This window comes from Manacus candei, unplaced genomic scaffold (genome assembly GCF_025592945.1).
Source record: "Manacus candei isolate 608988 ecotype Guabito, Panama unplaced genomic scaffold, ASM2559294v1 h1tg000047l, whole genome shotgun sequence".
In the NCBI taxonomy this organism is placed as follows: Eukaryota; Metazoa; Chordata; class Aves; order Passeriformes; family Pipridae; genus Manacus; species Manacus candei.
The window spans coordinates 3,019,736-3,038,687 of NW_026138095.1; the positions used below are offsets into that span (position 1 = coordinate 3,019,736).

Consider the following 18,952-nt stretch of genomic DNA (forward strand, 5'->3'; position numbering starts at 1 on the left):
CAAAATAACGTTTTTTCCAACTTGATTTAGTAAAATAAAAGCTCAAACACGTTTTTATGGGATATTTCCTATGAAGCAAAGCCTTGTAGCAGTAATAACTACACTATGCACAAAAACTGTAATTTAAAATATAAATTAGTATCACTGAACCATAGTTGAAAAAGCCCCCAGAAACAGCAGTCCAGGATGGGGAAGGGAAGTACAAACACTGCCCCAGCTACACACTGGAATAAGGAAAAGCAGTGAAATGAGTATTTTTCAGTCTACAGTGAGGAAACTCCACAGCACCATCTCCAAAGAGAAAATCAGCTTCTTCTGCTTGACTCTCACATCAAGGATACCCAGAGAAAGCATGTGTACATACACAAGGATATATGTGACAAGAAAGGTAAATAATTTTCATTTTTGCATTGTACTGAACACCTGCAGGCACCACTTTCACACCATGGAAAGGGCTGGAAACCTTTAGAACTTCCACCTAAAACAAATACCAAAAATACGTGAAAACTGCACGTGTGTGTTTTAGAAACCACTGTGAAAATCTGCTACTGGATAGGAGCAGTTTTGCTGGTTTCTGGAAAGTTTAGCCCTTCTTTCTTCCCCAGAAGAATTTTAAACGAGTTCAGACGAGGGGTAGAGAAGCCGTGGAAAAAAAAAATTAAAAAAAAAAAAAAAAAAAAAGAGGTGTTGGTAGTTCCTTATGTAAACAAACAATTTTATTAAGTGACTTGGAATAAAGCAGCTGCTCAGCATTTGCTCTGTGTCATCCCCACTTGCAAAGGGCTGAGATTTGGCTCCACAGACAGGCTTAAAAAAAAAAAAAAAAAAAAAAAAAAAAAAAAAAAAAAAAAAAGGCAAAGAATGAGAGGGAGAAGGTTGTGAATCATCAGACTGGAGATGTTGTGCACCCATTCCCTGACTCTGCAGTGTTCAGCTACAATGTCTGCACCTGTACAGGTGGAGTTTCACTTCAATTCCCCTAATGGGACTTTTTAAAAATTGTTTCCTTGAATCACACTACAGAAGAGAAGAACAAGAACTCAGGAAAGCTGCATTTCAGAAGCATAAGGAAATACATGCTTGTGTATGAGATATGCAAAGCAAAAAGCATTAAAATCAGATCCCATAATTATCTCCAGTAAATGAGAATCATCACAACCATCCTTCAGAGAAACCAGCACAAGGTGCTTCTGCACTTCCATGCAGGTCCCAGATGACCACAGCCTCAAAGTCCTCAGTGTGTTAATAGTTTAGTCCAAAATCTCTCTGACTCAAGATTGACAAACTCTACACATCTATGTAGTTGTTAACTTACTATTCCCTATCCCTGGAAGTGTCCAAGGCCAGGTTGGACAGGGTTTGGAGCAACCTGGGCTAGTGGAAGGTGTCCCTGCCCATGACAGGGGGTGGAACAAGATGATCTTTAAGGTCCCTTCCAACCCAAACCATCCTGCCTCCAGAAGGGAAGTGGCTCAGTGACAACTGAGCTGGCATCGTGGTTGTAATCTTCAGTAAAAAGGGAAACATTTCCCTACAGCCCAGTAAACTAAAAATATGAAAGACTCTGATATTAAAATATTAGCAGAGGCAAAATAAACATACTTAATAAATAAGCATCCAATTCCACACAGCAAGACATAAGAGATGATGTTAGGAGATGTTCTGGGCAACAACATTGTATAAAGTCAGCAATAAAATTTCTTCAGCCACAAATGGGTACAGATTTTTTTCTTATTTTCTGTTTTACTCCACTCAGTTTGTACTGTGACAAATTATATACCTCTTTATTTCCTACTCCTCTGCTTAATATGAGATAAGAACAGCAGAGATGGAGCCTATTTGCAACCCACTCTGGTGACACATTTTATGCAACCAAACCACAGGGATTAGAGAAACAACCTTTCCCCCCAAGTAATTACAGAGAAGCTTTTTAAGAAAACTTTGTTCTTGTAGAAATGCCATTTAAAGGACGTTCTAGAAAAACCCTTGGAGCACTTCTTAGAGTGACTTTTGCTATCAGGCAATGCCTGTGACATGCACTGCAGAAGTAAATAGGAATTTTATATCTACAAGTCACCACCAACAGCCATGAGTGTTAGAGCAATTCCTTTGCAAAAGGTTTGGGTTTGACAGATTTTTCCACCATAAACTTCAGAAGAGGAAAAAAAAAAGCCTTCCATAAACTATGTAAACTCACTTCTGCATTGAAACTGCAGCAACACAGTTTTTTCTTGAAGTGAAAGGTACTTTTAGAAATGTGGATTTTACTATTCCACACAATGCCTCAAATCACTTTCATTCTGCATCGGTGTGGGTACGTTTGAAACTGCAACAGCACTGTTTGCTGTCACAAAAATAATGATGATGATAATAATAACAACAAAAATCCCACTAAAATGTCTGCAACTTCCCTTTCCTTGTGCTTGCAGCTCACCAGCTCCTCAAGGTATAATCCTGTGGCCATTTCAGAATCAAAGTGCATTCACATCAAAGTAGTTTATGAGAAATCACTGATGCACCTACTGGGTTCTGAGGTGCAATTCCACAAGGCACTGTTCCTATTGAAGATGCTGAACTATATTTTCACCCATCTCATGCAAGACAAGGTTGTTTTCCCAAGATTTATTGTGTCTGCCTTAGCTTGTAGTTACCTAATTTCATTCTGACAGTAGTCAAAGAAATTCAGCAAAATAAAGCATTTTTACATAAGATATTAGGTCCTGTGAACTCATTAAAAGCAAGAGATTGTTCAAAGGACTAATTTTTGCAGCAATGGATAAAAAAGAGCCATAAGGAAACCATCCATTTCTGCCACAATAAATATCACTGTTCCTTATCTATTACTACATACATATCCTATATAAGCAAACACACACACAAAAAAAAAAATCTTAGTATAGTCCAGAAACATTGGTGCTAAATTAATGGCTTGGCTTCCAGAAAGCCATCCCTGAAGGATCAGCAGCTCCTCCATCCTGGGCACGTGAGTTTGTTCCCAGCAGCCACATTTACCAACACACCCCTGGTCAGGAAAGCACAGAGACCAGACCCAGAGGTTTGGCACCAGAGCTGAAATCTAAAAGAACCATCCAGTGGAATATATGTTGGCCTTAAACCAGGGCACCATATTTCTGTAAAGACAATATTTTTAATCTTTAGGAGCACAAATCCACCCTGATCAATCTGCCAAACTTATGTTTCCATTTAGGCAAAAACACATGTGGAAGCTAATTTTTATTTCTATTCCACTACAAAATAATTACATATTAGAATTACTAATTCCATTACTAATCTCAAAATTAACCCCAAATCCCTGCTATAAAAACCAAAAGAGCAGCAGCAGAGATTTTTATTAAAGAGTAAGCTACCTCCAAAACGAAAACATTTTCCATTTAAATTGGGAGAGTTATATATGGTTATATTTAAGAAATTTTTAACACCCTGAATCAAAAAAATTAAATGAAAAAAAGAAAGCATGAGACAAGCAGAGTGTCAAAGGACATGGAAGTGAACCTGGGACAACTACTCTACAAGAGGAGTGGGAGTAGTTTGCAGTAGAAGACACACTGAAAACCAGGAACAGTATTAATCAATTATTGTAGGGGAAATAGCAAATGAATTTTAACCTGCTGAACAGTCTCCAGGGCTCATTTTTAACCTGCTGAACAGTCTCCAGGGCTCTTTGATCCCAGGAGCTGATCCATGCCCAGTTTTGGCCCAAGGACCCACTCACACGAAGCACAAGGTTGGCACCGGTCTCTGCCAACGGCGTCTTAATTCGTGGGCCCTAAAACTTCACTCTTCAAATCCTTGCTCTCAACTCAGAGCTAAACCTAAGCTTAACTACAGCCAGGGAATATCTGAAATTAAAGTTCAACCCCCCCCAGCACTCTCACCCACTTCACAGTTACTGCCTGGGGAGTGTTTACTCTGCACTGAGAGCACCCACATGGGGAATCCATCCCGAGCAGCCCCTGGACTGGAAAGTCAGACTGATTTTATTAACATAAGTAAGTGCAAACTGACACTTTATTTGAAAGATGTGGAAGAAAATTAATGCAACTTCGTTATCAACGAATCAGATGGTAAAATACTAAAAGATTAAGTGCAGTTGATAACAATTCAATCTCCCCAAAATTATAAATAATAGTCAGTGTAAAGAATTTAAAGATTAAAAGCTGGAATTTTTATTAATGTCTGTAGTGATTTAAGATAGTCTCTATTTATGCCAAATACCTCAGAGATTACAGAAATAAAGAAATACAGACTTCAGCTCTGTGACTTTTATTGAATAAAAGTATCTTCACTTGCCTCTCTCAGCCCAGATAAGGTACATTGTAATATTTAACTGAATAGTTTTAGCAAGTAACTCCTGGTTTGTTTCAGAATAGTCTGTTTTCCCTGAAAATTATTTCCATAACTTTCAATTTAAACTGGATAAACACATGGAAATAATAGTTTACATAATCAAAAATGGAAGCAGCACAACAAGAGTCGATCTTGTCCTCTGTGTATCTGCTGTGTGTAAACCACTCCCCTGCTCACAAAACATCAAACTTGGGGTGTCCTGATTAGTTTTTTAATGTACAAGGTTGGCAAAAATACCGAGTTACTTAATAAAAAGTGTCTCCTGTTTGCTGCAGACACTTCTCCAAGCCTTAGATCCATGTGAAAAACAAGTATTCACACAAAAAAGTGTGGCATCAATGGGGAAAAATCCACATTAGAATTGTAATTTATGGATATTAAGTAAAATATAAAATCACAAACATCATATACTACATCAAGGTAAAATACCATTTAAATAAACACATCTTTCAAATTTATCCCTTCCTCTAAAATAGCCCCAAGCAACAAGTCTTTAGTTTGGATTATTTACTTTCAATGAATCCAATCTGAATTGAACCCAGATCCTTTTATTTAAGAAGCCAAGACCAGCTGACATCAGGAATCTCAATTCCCACCACTCAAAAGTCAACAAATTTGGGTGATTTGGTTCTTGCTTTACTTTTTTTCCACTCTTCTGGTCGACTGAGAACCCCAAAAATGCAGCTTTACAATGGGAAGAAAACCCAGTCAAACTATAAGAAGGCCATTAGATGAGACAAAGCCTAAATTTGTTACATAAATTTGACTAAAAACCTCAGGGATGGTTCAACAATTATTCCATGTTCACTTACTTCAAAGTCTCTTCCAGTTTGCGGATTTTCTTCTGAGCATCCCCTCTTTCTTTATCCAGATCGTTCTGAATGACATTAATCTGCCATTTGAAGGAAAAAAACCAGCCATGTTTTAGCTAAAACAATGCCACAGTTCAAAAGAAATAAATGGTTTTTTTAATCCTAAAAACTATTCACGCATTTCTTTTGCGTTGATGCAGAGAACCATCTATAGGTTTCTAAAATTATGTAAAATGCAAAAGTAGAGATTAAGAGAGAGATGAAATATGAGCCAATAGAGCTATTTTGATTCTCAAAGTGAATATTATTCTCTACAATAAAGAAATATCAGTAATTACAGAAGAAAAGGGAATTACATTTTCTTTAGGTAAGTACAGTGCCTAAAATAGTGCCATGTATTCATTCTCTAGGGTGCAGGGCTCCTACTTACCAACTTGTGAACACCCAAAGCCAATCACTTACCAATTCTTACCACAATAAAAGTAACAAATGTAAATATCTTACATAAACATCCTGAGGAATAGCAGTAATAAAACAAGTAGTAATAATAATTATAATGATGATGATAATAATAATATTACTCAAAAATAGGTATAAGAATCTTTGACTATGGCAATCTCCCAAGAGTGGTGCAAACCACGAGTTTTCCTAATATTTTCTGCCAAAGGCAGATGAAGTACAAGAGTTTGCATTCCTTTAGGATTGCTCAAGGAACAAGATTTTTCTCCATGAGATGAGAAGCCCAGGAAATCCTTTATTCACTCGCAGTCATTTGTAATATTGCATGCTATTAAGTCACTACAAGAAAGAAAAACGTGTTCTAATAAATGTATAGTCCAATGAAAAACCAAATTCAGAGACTCTCTGCTGTGAGCAATTCCTTGTGGGTGTTCACTCCAGGATGGTCTGAGCACTTAGCTGGGTTTTAAGAGTCTCCAAACCCATGGGCTGTCTATCAGAGTAAAGAAGGTATTGCCAAACCTGGTAAATTCTATATATTTAACAGCTGGTTTAGGAATGGTTCTCAGGAATAATCTGTCCCTGTTCCTATGCTGAACTGAATGTTTGGAAAACAAGCAGTGGATTATTTATAAAAAGCAGGTGTTTCCTTGGCTTGTAAAGCCATTTAGTCTAACTGGTTCCTGATACAGCAGATAAGCACCTTTAATCAAACAGTGACATTTAGGGTTACTACCTATTATTTGTTTGATGTTTAAGTATCCTCACAGCAACAGCCACTGTAGACTCATAAAGATTATTAGATAATGGGTAGGTTTTCAAGTGAACAGATTGCACCAGAGACTTCATGATTCCTTCACTTGAAGGCAAGCTGGTTTTAGTATTTTATGGGCCAATCTATCCTGTTTTATTGATTTATGTCCATAGATAATTCACATGTATTTTTCTTCTCCTCCTTCCTCAAAGATCTGATTTTGAGAACACAATTACATCAGAATTTATGAACAGGTAGAGTACCTGTAAAGTTATTTATAAAAATAAAGGTTCTGCTTCCTCGTTTACGGAGTTGCAGCTTCACTGCCTGGGCTCACTGGTGTGGGGGCACTGCTGCCATGCCCTCAGTCCACACTGAGGAGTTTTCCCCCAAATGATCCTCAAACCTCATTCAAGACTCATCACAGGACAGGCTCTGCTGCAGAAGGGCAACACAGCAAGTTTAGCAGGTAGATGTGAGGCATTTGATGCATTTGGACTTCAAATCATGGAATATCCTGAGCTGGAAGGAGCCAAAAGGATCATCCAAGTCCAATCCCTGGCCCTGCACAGACACCCCAACAATCCCACCCTGTCCCTGGGAGTGCTGTCCAAACCCTCCTGGAGCTCTGGCAGCCTTGGGGCTGTGCCCACTACCCTGGGGAGCCTGGTCAGTGCCAACCACCCTCTGGGGGAAGAACCTTTTCCTGAGATCCAACCTAAACCTTCCCTGTCTCAGCTTCATACCCTCCCTGGCACCTGGAAACATGACCAGACATATTTAATCTGTACTTATCTGCAGAGGAAGTGATGTATTGCTATAAACCAAAGTGATATATTGCAATAAATCAATGTCCACTTTACCTCAATAACCACAAGATACCCAAATTATGCCAGTGTATTTTTATTTTGACCTGCAATATTACTCCAATCCCAGATTTTTCTGGAGTTCAACATTCATAAAGACCCATGACTTGACTAAAAAGGTAGGCAAGGTTTAAACCAAAGTAGATCTCGGAACAAAAAAGGGTTTGACTTCAAGTCAGCAGAAGGGACTAACTCAAACCAAAACCCCACTGCAATTCATGTCACAAATGCTATTACCAAGTGACAAGTAGCTGGGATCACAATCCATTATTTCATGTTATAAATTTGCCACATTTGGAAGTGACATGTTTGAGTAACACATCCTTTCAATTAAACAGGCATCTAAGCACCCTCTGACTGAACATGAGTTGCACACATAATGTCACTAAAATTGAAGTTTAATTTGAAACCTATTGATGTTTAAATCCTGAAAGAGCAGACAGCATTTGCAAAGTGCTTTAAGATGAAGTGTTTCTGATGAAAATTACATTTTTTGCTTTAAGTTTCTGATGTAAAAACAATGCATGTTGACAATCTATAGAGAACAAATGGAGAAGGATGGAACAGAGATATATTGGGGAAAAAGAAGTATGGAAGAACACGTGAACACTGACAAGAGGCCAGGTTTCATTCAGTTCATTATCTTTTCTCTAACAGCAGTTGGCATCAGCTGCCACCAAAAGCAGTGTAAAATAACAGGACAGGCTTCCAGGGGCGATTCTTTGGGAATGCCTTCCCAGCCCAAATCACTGGGCAGCAGGTTCCCAGAATCAGAGGTGATATCTCTGTGCTCAAATAGCTGTCCTTAAAATCTTCCTTGAATTTGTCCCATTATTTTTCCAAACCTTGTGAAATGCTTGGATTCCAAAATTTACTACTTTGTGGATTTCAGAATTTAAACTTTTACTTCTGTACAGAACAAAACTGGAAATGTGCACAGGATGGTTCATTTTCCTTGCAAACATTACCTGTTTCTCATACACACGCTCCCAGTGAAGTTTGTCCTGCTGAACCTTGTATTCTTGATCCTGCAAGGGAAGAAATGTGTATTCTAAATAATCCAATCACATTTTTCTTCCATTTCAAAGCAGTCAAACACATACATTTGCTGTTATATAGAACAGCCCATAAAAATTAAAAATCCACTCGATATCATCCTTAAAAAATTCTCTGACATACCAAAAAAAATTCAACCAACAGCAAATAACAAAACTATCTCAAAAGTCATGATTCATGTTTTTTAAAGAGAAACAGCAACTTGTTTTCCTGAGCTATTAAAATGCCATTCTGTACTTTATCAACTGTGAAATGAAAGACATTGGAGGAGAAGGAGATGCCAAAACTCCAACAGGACTGATACATGATACAGATGTGGAACTCATTATCCTCAGATAGGAGGATTAATTTAAATGCCTACAGGAAGGCAGAATATTGAACTGAACTGTTCAAGAGTGACAAAATTAAAAACAATTTTGAAACTTACTTTTAAAGTGTTTACAGTTTATGATAAAAAAAAAAAAGACATCCATCATTCTTTGTCATGTTTCTCTGTAATCCACCAACACACATTTCAACTGTTTTATTTAACATGTGAATTACAAGAAACAGTCAAAAGATTTCCGTGAAAATTCTGCCCTCACCTCTTTCAGTCCCACTTTTAAATCAACCTTTAGGCAAAAAGGTGACACTTTATATATTTCTATTAATAAAACACAGACAAGCAGGCATGTTGAAATAAGTGCATTCCAGTATGGCTGTTGAAACATTTAAATCAACAAAAAAAAAAGGAGAAAAGGTTGGTCATCCTTTAGGAAAGTCAGGGCTCACCTTCAGCTGTTGCTGCCTTTGGTGTTCTGATTCCTTCAATTGTTGCTTTAACTGAGTCACACTCCTCTGTAATTCCTCAATCACATCAGATGTCTGCAGGGATTTAGCAGAAAAAGGGGTTTTTGGGTTGCACTCCTCACTAGCTCTTCAGATTCATCTTTTGCATCTTTAAATTTATTTCTCAAAGCTGCCCAAAATTGGGAAAAAATTAACAACTTGGGAAAAAAAAACCTGTCTGAGTTTACAGCTCTGGAAACGTCACTTTGGGCCCTCTGGTGAACTTAGAAATGTGTGTTGGAATCCTCTGGTATCCAGAATTTTAACAGAACAAACAAGGTCAGGGTATTAATTGTATCTTACCTGAATCAGCTGTGGAAATACCACCTGTATGGGGACACACACCCCAGAATTATCAGTCAACTTCAGGTGATTTTTCAGTCAAATTTGGGAATGAGAAATTAAATTCCAACTCTATTTAAACTCACACACGAGTAACTCAGAGAGTTGAACAGTTACTCGTATTTATACATAAGCATTATATTTATATTGAGGAGACCACTTAAACAAACCACATTTTCCTGCCTATCATACCTTAGCTGCAGAGAGAGCTTGTTCCTGCTTTATAAAATCTCTATCAACATCAAATTTACTTTGTAGTCGCTGGATGTTCTCCTTGTACTCCTGCATAATGTGCTCCTTGTCTTTCTGTAGCAAGTTGTACCTACAAGGAGCAAGCAAATAGAATATGGAAATTGCTTTCATATTTTGGCATTTTTACCTGCTCAGTATCAACTCTACAGATCCTGCATGTCTGCCTGTGCCACTGCTCCTGTCACACAACAAGCTGCTTATAAATAATGGAAAGACAACACCCTCCTCAGGATGGTTGGTTGGGCCAGTCCAAAAGGAGTTGGACAACAATTAATACATTTTCATGAAAGCTTTTTAATGTCAAATAACATTCACAGTGCTCTTGGAGCAAAATGAACAGTGTTTGCTCTTGGAAATTCCATATTCTTAAATGGTAAACAGGCAAGTGTTGTTTAATTACCTTGCTTTGAGTTCCTGAAGTTCAGAGCACAAGTCCTGGTAACGCTGCTCTGCTTCCATCTTCTCCTGAGATAATTTTTGCTGCAGCAAATGACTATTTTCAGCCTCAACAGTCAACTGCTGGACACGAGCCCCCAGTTTTTGGACAGTCTCGTTCTAAAAGAATAAGTCATGTTGAGGAAACCCAGAATAAATGAGGGAATAGTCCTGTTGTTATTCAGTAGCCTGGAGCAACAAGGTTCTTTGGTGATCCAGAGGCACAAGGGTTACAATAGCAAAGCTGTCATCAATCACAACAGTAAATTCTGTGTTCTACACAAAACATAAATAAACCTTCAAAATACGGATGTCTATCCCCTCTCAAAGTAACACATCTTTTCCCTTAAGCAAAGCAGTCAATGCAACTGATTTTTAAATTGCAAATCTCTTAAAATGGGAGAGAAGATGGGTATTTCTATGGAAAACTGTAATGGGTGATAACACACATAAAGGATTTTTAGACCTCCCATTAATCTAATTACAGTGATTTCCTCTCAATAAATCACATCTATTAAAAGTTGCATCTTTTTCCTAGAACTTCATCTCCTAATGTAAACAAATTTCAAAAGAAGCAGAATAAGAACAGGCAGGTAGCATGAGACTACTCTGCCACTTCCCATTCTTCCCTAAATTTATGGTAACATGCACGGAAATGAGAGGACTCCTCAGGAGGCTGAAGTCAAAAAATAAGACCCAGCTGTCCTTCCAGGACATGCAGATCACAGTTATTTTTATACTAACAAAGGCCTGAAGATGGGGGAAATGGGAACAGAATTTTCACCCACTGTTAAAGTAAAATAAAAATCCAAACATCAGCCACCTGCAGGCACTGCCCTGACTGGGACATGAGCCTGGAGCAAAGCCAGAACCTCACACAGGGTCACCTGGATGGTCACCTGAGCTTAAAATATTCCATGACCACAGCAGAGCAAAGTTCTCCATCAATGCAAAGCCAACTGCACAGGAATGTTTGGGGGTTTTTTTCTGGAGGGGCAAAGGGGTGTTTGTTTTGGGGTTTTTTTGTTGTTTTGGTTTTGTTGTTTCAGGTTTTCTGTTTGTTTCTCCTTGTTTTGGGGTTTTCTGTTTGTTTGGGTTTTTTTTAAAGGAAAAGAAAAGTACTGACATATTAACAAATATAATAACTCCTCCCTGGCCCTGTGGCCCTCGAGGAAGTTCACATTTGTGCACAACCCCCTCCTTATGAGCTCTCTGGCATTAGTTCAATTGTTCAGCCCCTTCCTCTCTCTAACAGCACTGGCATTCCTGACAACATGAAACTCTGAACAAGGAAAAACTCTGAAATACCAACCAACCAAAAAAAAAAAATAAAATCAGGAGACAGAAAGAAGGAGAGAGAGAAAAAAAGAAAACTAATTTCCAGTGACAGTCTAGTCTTTCATCTTAAGCCCTGCCTTGAACTCTACCTTGTTTAATTATTAAATCAGAAGCTGCTCAGCAAGATCTGTCTAGTTTTGATGGTTCTTAAATTCAATCTTGCTGACAGACTGTGTCCATTTTTCTCTGTATTTACTGTTACCTATGACATGATCTGAATGTTAATTTTTAAATTCAACATTCATTAATAAAGGAATAAATTTTGTTTGACATTGTCTTTTCACTCATTCAATTTTCTTCATGTCTCACCCTGATAAAAAGTACAGGATGTTTTTTTGAGGTTACCTGCCAATTTTTAGCTTTTTGCATCATTTATATAAGAGGTACAAAATCCACATTATACCTTATTCCATGTTTATAATGATTCTAGAAACGAAACGTAATACATTAGAATAATCAATAATTATTTTTATGTGATCTTTAATCTAACAAGCATTTGCTCATTCAAAGAGAAGGTGGGTAAGTAAAGAGTCACAAGTATCTCTGAAAACAGATCTACTATATAAATCTTTTTTATAGTGCACAAACCTACAGAAACAAAAGTTCTGCTAACTTGAATCAAAACCAGTGAGAAATGTTACAGTCAGTCCTTCATCACAAATATTTTTCTCTGTAATACTGATTGAAGGGCTGTGCTTTGATTAATTTTATCTGGGGGAAAAACCCTTGGTTGGATTGGCTGTCCTCTCAAAGGACAGAATAACTGCATTGCACCATCAAAAATAAGTATATACACAAATCACAGAATCATGGAATGGTTTGGGCTGGGAGGGACCTTAAAGGGATCTTAAAGATCAGCTGATTCCAACCCCTGCCATGGGCAGGGACACCTTCCACTATCCCCAGTTGCTCCAACCTGGCCTTGAGCACTTCCAGTCCACTTGAACACAAACCCACGAAGTCTGAATGTTGGAAAAGACACTTGCTACTGTGAGATGTCCACAATCAAACTCACAGTGGACTGGGTCTGCTGCAAATACTCCTCCTCCATTTTGTGGAGCCGGGCGTTGGTTTCCTCCAGCAGCTCCTGCATGTCCTCCGTGTGCTTCTTCCGGATGTTGAACTTCTCCTTCTCCATCTCAGCCACAGCATCGTGAAGCTGTGCATCAGAAAAACAGCAGAAAATAATGAATGGCATCTAAAACTAGCATTTATAAGTATTAGATCATTGTAGAATACAAACAGAACGACTGAAAGGCCCGGGTGGTCACATTTCTGTCCTTTCTAACAAGACAATTTGCTCACTAAATAGGTCTGCTATGACTCTACAAAGCTGTAAGAAATATAAGCAAGTCATTTAGAAGTGTGTAGAGGGCATAACTTAATCCACACAGAATGCTAAAAGACATACTTTTGCCATGCTCTAATATTCTATTGGAATGAGATGATCTTTAAGGTCCCTTCCAAACCAAACCATTTTGGATTCTATGAGAAAAGCCCATTTAACACTGAAGCCTCGAGGTCTTCAGCACAAAGGACAAGATTTATGATTTATCTCTCAGAAGGCAAGAATTAAACCCAACATCATTTCCAGATGCAGGGCTGCAAAAAAATTAAATTACACAGCATTCTTCATCTATAAAGGTGGGTGGGTCTGCCCTTTTTGTGACCCTCCCTCTCCCAAGTGGGGGGAGCAAGACAAATCCTGACAATAATCTGGACAAAGGTGACACTGTCTCACAATAAACATGCTTTTCCCCCTGCTTTGCCACTGTCTTGATTTTAACAATAAATAAAAATACACTGAAGAATTCGTGACCCATTGCAAAAATAAGAGTTCAAAGGAATCACCGTGGCAGCAGGTAGCAGCAGGTTTACCCAGATTAAAATTCCATGTCAGGTCAACCAGAAATAAACACTTCCCTAATACATCCAGAGACTTGCCAGGAGGCCAGATAAACCCCAGGCACAGGGTGACCAGCTGGGTGGGTGTGGGTGTGCAGGCATCAGCAAAAAGAGGCTTAATTACTCCAGAGAAAAAAAAACAATAATCAAAATCAGCATAAAAAAACATCCCTCAAAGTAACATATTCCTTATATTTATTTTGTTGAGTGACAAAGTGTATTATATCAGACAAACACTGTAGGAATCTGTCAAGAAAGCAAGTATTGTTCATTACCCTTTTCTCCCACTCATTGTTCAGGGAATCACTGCTTTGCTCACACATCTTCTTCAGCTCCACAATCTGCTGCTCTTTGGCTTCTCTGACAACTTGGGACTCACGAACAAGGGTCTGAACTGTTAAAAATGGGAAAATAAACAACCATTCAAGAGACACCTTTGGGATTGTTCAGTGCTGGCAACAATCAGTTTACATCAGCTTTCCAATTGACCCGACTTTCTGATGTTTTTTGGCTCTAAAATACTTAATGCATGGGTTGCTTCAAAATTTAGCACTGTGATTCTGTGTCACTGCAGTATTACAAGGTGTTCTCTGTTTTCTGCTTTGTTTACAGAATATTTCAGCGTGAGTTTTCCTTCCTGAAGGAGTAAATGCACATCAGCAAAATTCCTTATAACCTAAAGAAAATAGGCATTTTTAACCTGATTTCATGAGCATCCCTAGAAGAAGAGGTTCTTGTGAATATTAAAGATACACAAGGAAATTAAGTTCCCCAAGTGACTGCATCGAGAATTCACAGTCTAACAAATTTAGTGGAAAACAAAGCAGGTACATATTCATTTTTCAGAAGTGACTGAGGATTTTCACTATCTGGTAAAAGTGGAGGCAACTCAAACACAACCTGTTCCAGCCAAGAGCAACCACCAACCCACTGAGAGAGGCACCAGATTCCTTGTTGGACAAATTACTTTCCCAAGGAGGAGGAAACAATATACATGGAACACTCTCCCTTTTTGTACATAGATTACCAAACTTCTGTATTATTTTACATTGTGGTTTAGTCCATAGTGTAAAAGGACCCCAAGGAATTCTAAAAGAAACTAACACTGAAAAACTGCTGACAAGCCACACTCAGGCCAAGTTTTGTACTTATGACATATTCAAGACTACTCATGTTTGAAATCTCTTGCCGCAACAGTTTTAAAAATAACCCATTGTGGTTTGATTAAAATGTACTGAATGCATAAAGAAATTAACTTTGGGCCAGAGGTTCCAAAAAGTTTGAAGTGAGTGGTCAAAATACTTCGGCCCCATCAAAGAAACTTTTTTTGGTGATGCTCATAAAACCTGTGTTAAATATAAAAGATCACAGGCCTCCTGTGGTTGGAAACAGCAAAGGCAACTGGACAAGCCTCTCAAAATCCAAAGGAAAAAATAAAGTGAAGACCTGCAAATGAAGAAGAAAGGGATGTCTGAAGGAGGAACACAAGCCCACAGCCACAAGAGAATGCAGTGCAATACCACCACAGAGAAAACAAGCAGGAAGAGAAAAATCACCTTTTTTCTCCAGTCTTCTGATCACCTCCTCAGATTCTTTTTGTTTCTTTTTGTAGGTGGACTTCAACACCTCTATTTCGTCATTCTTTCTATCCAAAATCTGCAGGGACAATTCAAACTATTTTAACAAGAGTTCAGAAAAATCAAAACTACAACCAGTACACAAAACAATCCACCCTGATCTCTGGCAAAGGCACTGCCTTCAAGAAGTGCTCAGGTCCTGCAGGACTGTGATTAAATCTAAGTCATTTTTCACAGCTCAGACTGCCAACTCATAATCAAAGGACTGTTGTAAATAAATGTAGGCAGAAGTACATTAAAAAGGAGTTTCATGCTTTAAGATGGGTCTTTTTGTTTGCCTTTAAACTTGGGCAAACCCCGTGTTGCTCCTGTTGAGTGTGGAAGTTCCATGGTGCTACTACTGCAACAGAAAAGATGGGTTTCCCTTTTCACATTTAAGTTGCCTCATACTATTTAAAAGCACCTAAAATTCTCAGCAGGTTGAAGAAATATGGAAATAAATTGGTAAACTTGACTACACTCTTCTGTGCTTCACCAATTGCAATTCCTTGCATGGATTCCAAGGAACAAAGGGTTGGAATAGAGGAAGTATATGAAGGTAACTGCACCCCCATTTCTGAACACGCCGATTTTGGAAAAAAACAGCTCAAATATTTGCACACTTTGAGATAGTATTTTAATTTAAAAAACTTTGTGTTTAAGATAAAGATTAAAGTCCCAGAAATTTTATAACTGTGCCCCAAATCTCTTATCCAACAGAAGCTTTCATCTTAAAACAATATTACTCCATCTGCAATAAACGTTTTGCGTCTTTAAAGATTAATACGACGCCGTTTAACCTTTTCTAAAATATCCAACGTGATTAAACGACTTCAAAAGACGGAATTCTAACATCAGTTAGAAAGGGTTGACAAACTCAAGGGATGAGAAAGCATTTCAACTATTTCTTATTCTCACAAAGCTGTTTCCTTTCGACTCCCGGTTTCGCTCGCCGGGTTCTGCTCGCAGGCTCTCAGAGCAGATGAGCCAAAAATGCACCTGACCAAATATTAACATCCTTTCAAGAGGCTTTGATGTGTCACAGTGTTGTGTCAACCAACTTCCTCCAAGGCTGTGACTCAGCCTTAAGAAACAAAACAGAGGCAGTGAGTAATGCAGAGCTTACAGTGGGATCAGCCATCGGGATCCCGGCGCCGAGCGTTTAATTCCCGCCACGTCCCCAGGATCAGAGAGAGTCCAGAGGCACTCAGGACCTTCCAGAATTTTACCCCATGTTTAAAACATGGCATTGAAGGTAACCATGTGGTCTGTGATAGCCTTTTTGTGAACTTCCCAGAAGTGGTGCTGTGCAACACAACAAAGACAAACCCAACGGAACCCAAAGAAGCAGATCTGGTGTCGTGTCGGTGCTGAAGAATTAAGAGCCACATCAGGTTTAACAACACAGAAACATAAATAAAGGGCTGTTCAGTGACCAGGCTTTGCTCTAAGACCCTGTCAAAATGGAGACAGGAGAACAAACACTATTACTGTATGAGCAGGAACATATCTGATATACAGGTGGATTTTCCTACTGTTACATTTCGCATTTTGTCCATAAAAAGTCTTTATTCACATTTTTCTATAACACAGGTGCTCTCTCTCTGAAAGAAAAATCACAAGTTTGTGATTTCATCACAAACAAACCCACAGAAGTTGTTGGGCTGGTAAAATAGGTTCTCTTGTTCAAACAAACAAATGGCCTCGTGTATTTTCCTTTGTTTTCTTCCCATGTTTTCCCTTTCCTAAGTTTATGTTACCATAGAACACTGCACATTCCTATCAGTTTATGCAAACTTACCTACAATCTGGCTTTTAATGAACATTAACTGCAATTGTGGAGAAGTTAAAGAACAACTGCTAGTTATTAATTATAATCATATTCTCTATTATGAACACATTTTTTTGGAAGAAAATACAAACGCTTTTTACCTTTTGAACGTCAGCATCGTGCTTCTGCTGTAATTTCACTTTTTCTTCATGAAATTTACCTTCTGCTATTTTCACTTTCATTTCCAGCTTTAAAAGCAAAACAGGATAGGCAATTTAAATAAAGAATGAATTACACTAATGACCTTTTCATAACTTTTAATTTAGGTCTTTAACAAGGCAATGGGGAGTCACCAACAAATAATTGCTGAAAACAATCTATATTCACTTTCTCAATATTTTCATATCCATTTGATAAAACTGCTGCAAAAGATGTCAACCTAAAATATTTATTTAGAAAATGAATTTGTAAGATGTTTTAGTTGGCAACAAACACAACTGCTACTGCCTTTTGTCCTTAATTTAAATAAACACTTAGGAATAAAACTTTTAATATTTGTGAATATATCAGGTTTGGTAAACTTGCTTTCCTTCAGGCAGGTGTTACATTTATACAAAGAATGTCCTTCAGCCCAGATGCATGTTTGGTTTTGTTTGTTTTCCATTATTCATAGAGCTCACATTATAAACACATTTCCCTTCAAAGGTGACTTATAATGGGAGTAAGGACTTGATTGCTAAAATACATTTCCTGTTGTGTTTGTTTAAAGTAGTGCTTGAACCCAACACAACAATACATTGACAATTCTTACTCAGAGTCTAAGTTTCCACCTCTCAAGTATTTTTAAGTCTCTTGCATGTTTTCACAAGGACAGGTATGACAGGAATTTGGCGTTTCTCGTGTTTTCTAAAAACCAAAAGTGACACCTTGAGTTCAGATTCGGGCTGTTCCACTGCTACAGTTAATAATTTGTGCTGTTCAGAAAGCAGAGGGGACACAGAAGCTTCTCCAGACAGACCCCAATGCCCCTCTCACATTAGAAAAGGGGGGACCAAAACCCCTGGAGCGAGGTACCAACACCCACCAGCAGACAACAAAGTGGTTTTTGGCCAACTTTGTGTCCTTTTGGATGTCCTAAGAGCCTGTGGAGCTCAGGTTCCCCCACCTCAGAGCTGGACACTGGACTTCCATCACCATCCAGCTGTTTTCAGCTCTCACCTTTTTATTTAGCTCAGCCAAGAACCTGCCTTGTAATGCTCCCAACTGACAATTCCACAGGAACCAACATTATTTCCATTCCTTTGACTAAGCAAAAGTTGCCATTCCAGCATGAATCTTTATCTAACACAGATAGACACTAAACACAGTGCAAATTATTAATTTCTTTTATATGGTTTGTTTGTGTTACAGATTTATTGTGAATTGAAGACATCACTACCATCACCAATAGAAAACATCAGCCACAAAAATCCAAGTCAACTCAAAAATGCAAAATGCTGCTCTGTAAACACAGAAGAGTCCTCAAGAACTGAAAAGAGGAGAAGACCAGCAATTTCTTTCCATTTCTTGACTCTAAACCTGCTTATTACACCACAGATAAAGAGACCTGTCTCCCAACTATTTGTACACAGCCTTATGCAAATTAATGGGGGGAAAAAAAAGTTAGATTGACAATTAATCCAAAGAAAATAAATCATATTCTCAGCTGTCAGCCACCTCTTTTATCACCCCAAAATAAGCATCATGATAAAAATGCATGTTCTATTCATGAAATCTACGCATATGTATATATGAAAAGAAATATATGCATATATCACTCCAACAAAGTGACATTATAGAAGAAAATCTTCGTACCAGGTGATGAATAAGTGTTGATTTAATAAAAAAAAGCACAGTAATCCACTTCCAGATAGACAGCTTGTGAACATTCCATAAATAAATATGAAGGCCTTGTAAAAACACAAATACTAGAAACTAAACATGAAAGAGACTCCAATCTACTTGAATTACATTAAAAGCTTATGAATTACTGATGCACAGCTACTGCCCTCACACAGCTACTAAATCCACACAAACACTTTACATTTAAAACTCATTAATAAAGTGAGAATGTCTTGGCATGGATGAAAATTAATCCTTGGTGGTTTTGT

At 38.1% G+C, this 18,952-nt stretch overlaps 1 protein-coding gene across 4 annotated transcripts in view; it reads right to left on the reverse strand.

Moving 5' to 3' along the window:
* Positions 1 to 18,952, reverse strand: part of CEP112 (centrosomal protein 112) — a 155,433-nt gene that overhangs the window by 109,549 nt on the left and 26,932 nt on the right. For all 4 annotated transcript variants that reach the window (XM_051797644.1, XM_051797643.1, XM_051797642.1 and 1 more), the window contains exons 9-17: positions 16,964 to 17,050; positions 14,972 to 15,071; positions 13,691 to 13,809; positions 12,526 to 12,669; positions 10,138 to 10,292; positions 9,678 to 9,807; positions 9,087 to 9,179; positions 8,228 to 8,287; positions 5,181 to 5,260 (exon numbers count right to left, since the gene is read on the reverse strand). In XM_051797644.1, coding sequence (XP_051653604.1) covers positions 5,181 to 5,260; positions 8,228 to 8,287; positions 9,087 to 9,179; positions 9,678 to 9,807; positions 10,138 to 10,292; positions 12,526 to 12,669; positions 13,691 to 13,809; positions 14,972 to 15,071; positions 16,964 to 17,050 — 968 coding nt within the window. The remainder of the gene's footprint in view (positions 1 to 5,180; positions 5,261 to 8,227; positions 8,288 to 9,086; positions 9,180 to 9,677; positions 9,808 to 10,137; positions 10,293 to 12,525; positions 12,670 to 13,690; positions 13,810 to 14,971; positions 15,072 to 16,963; positions 17,051 to 18,952) is intronic.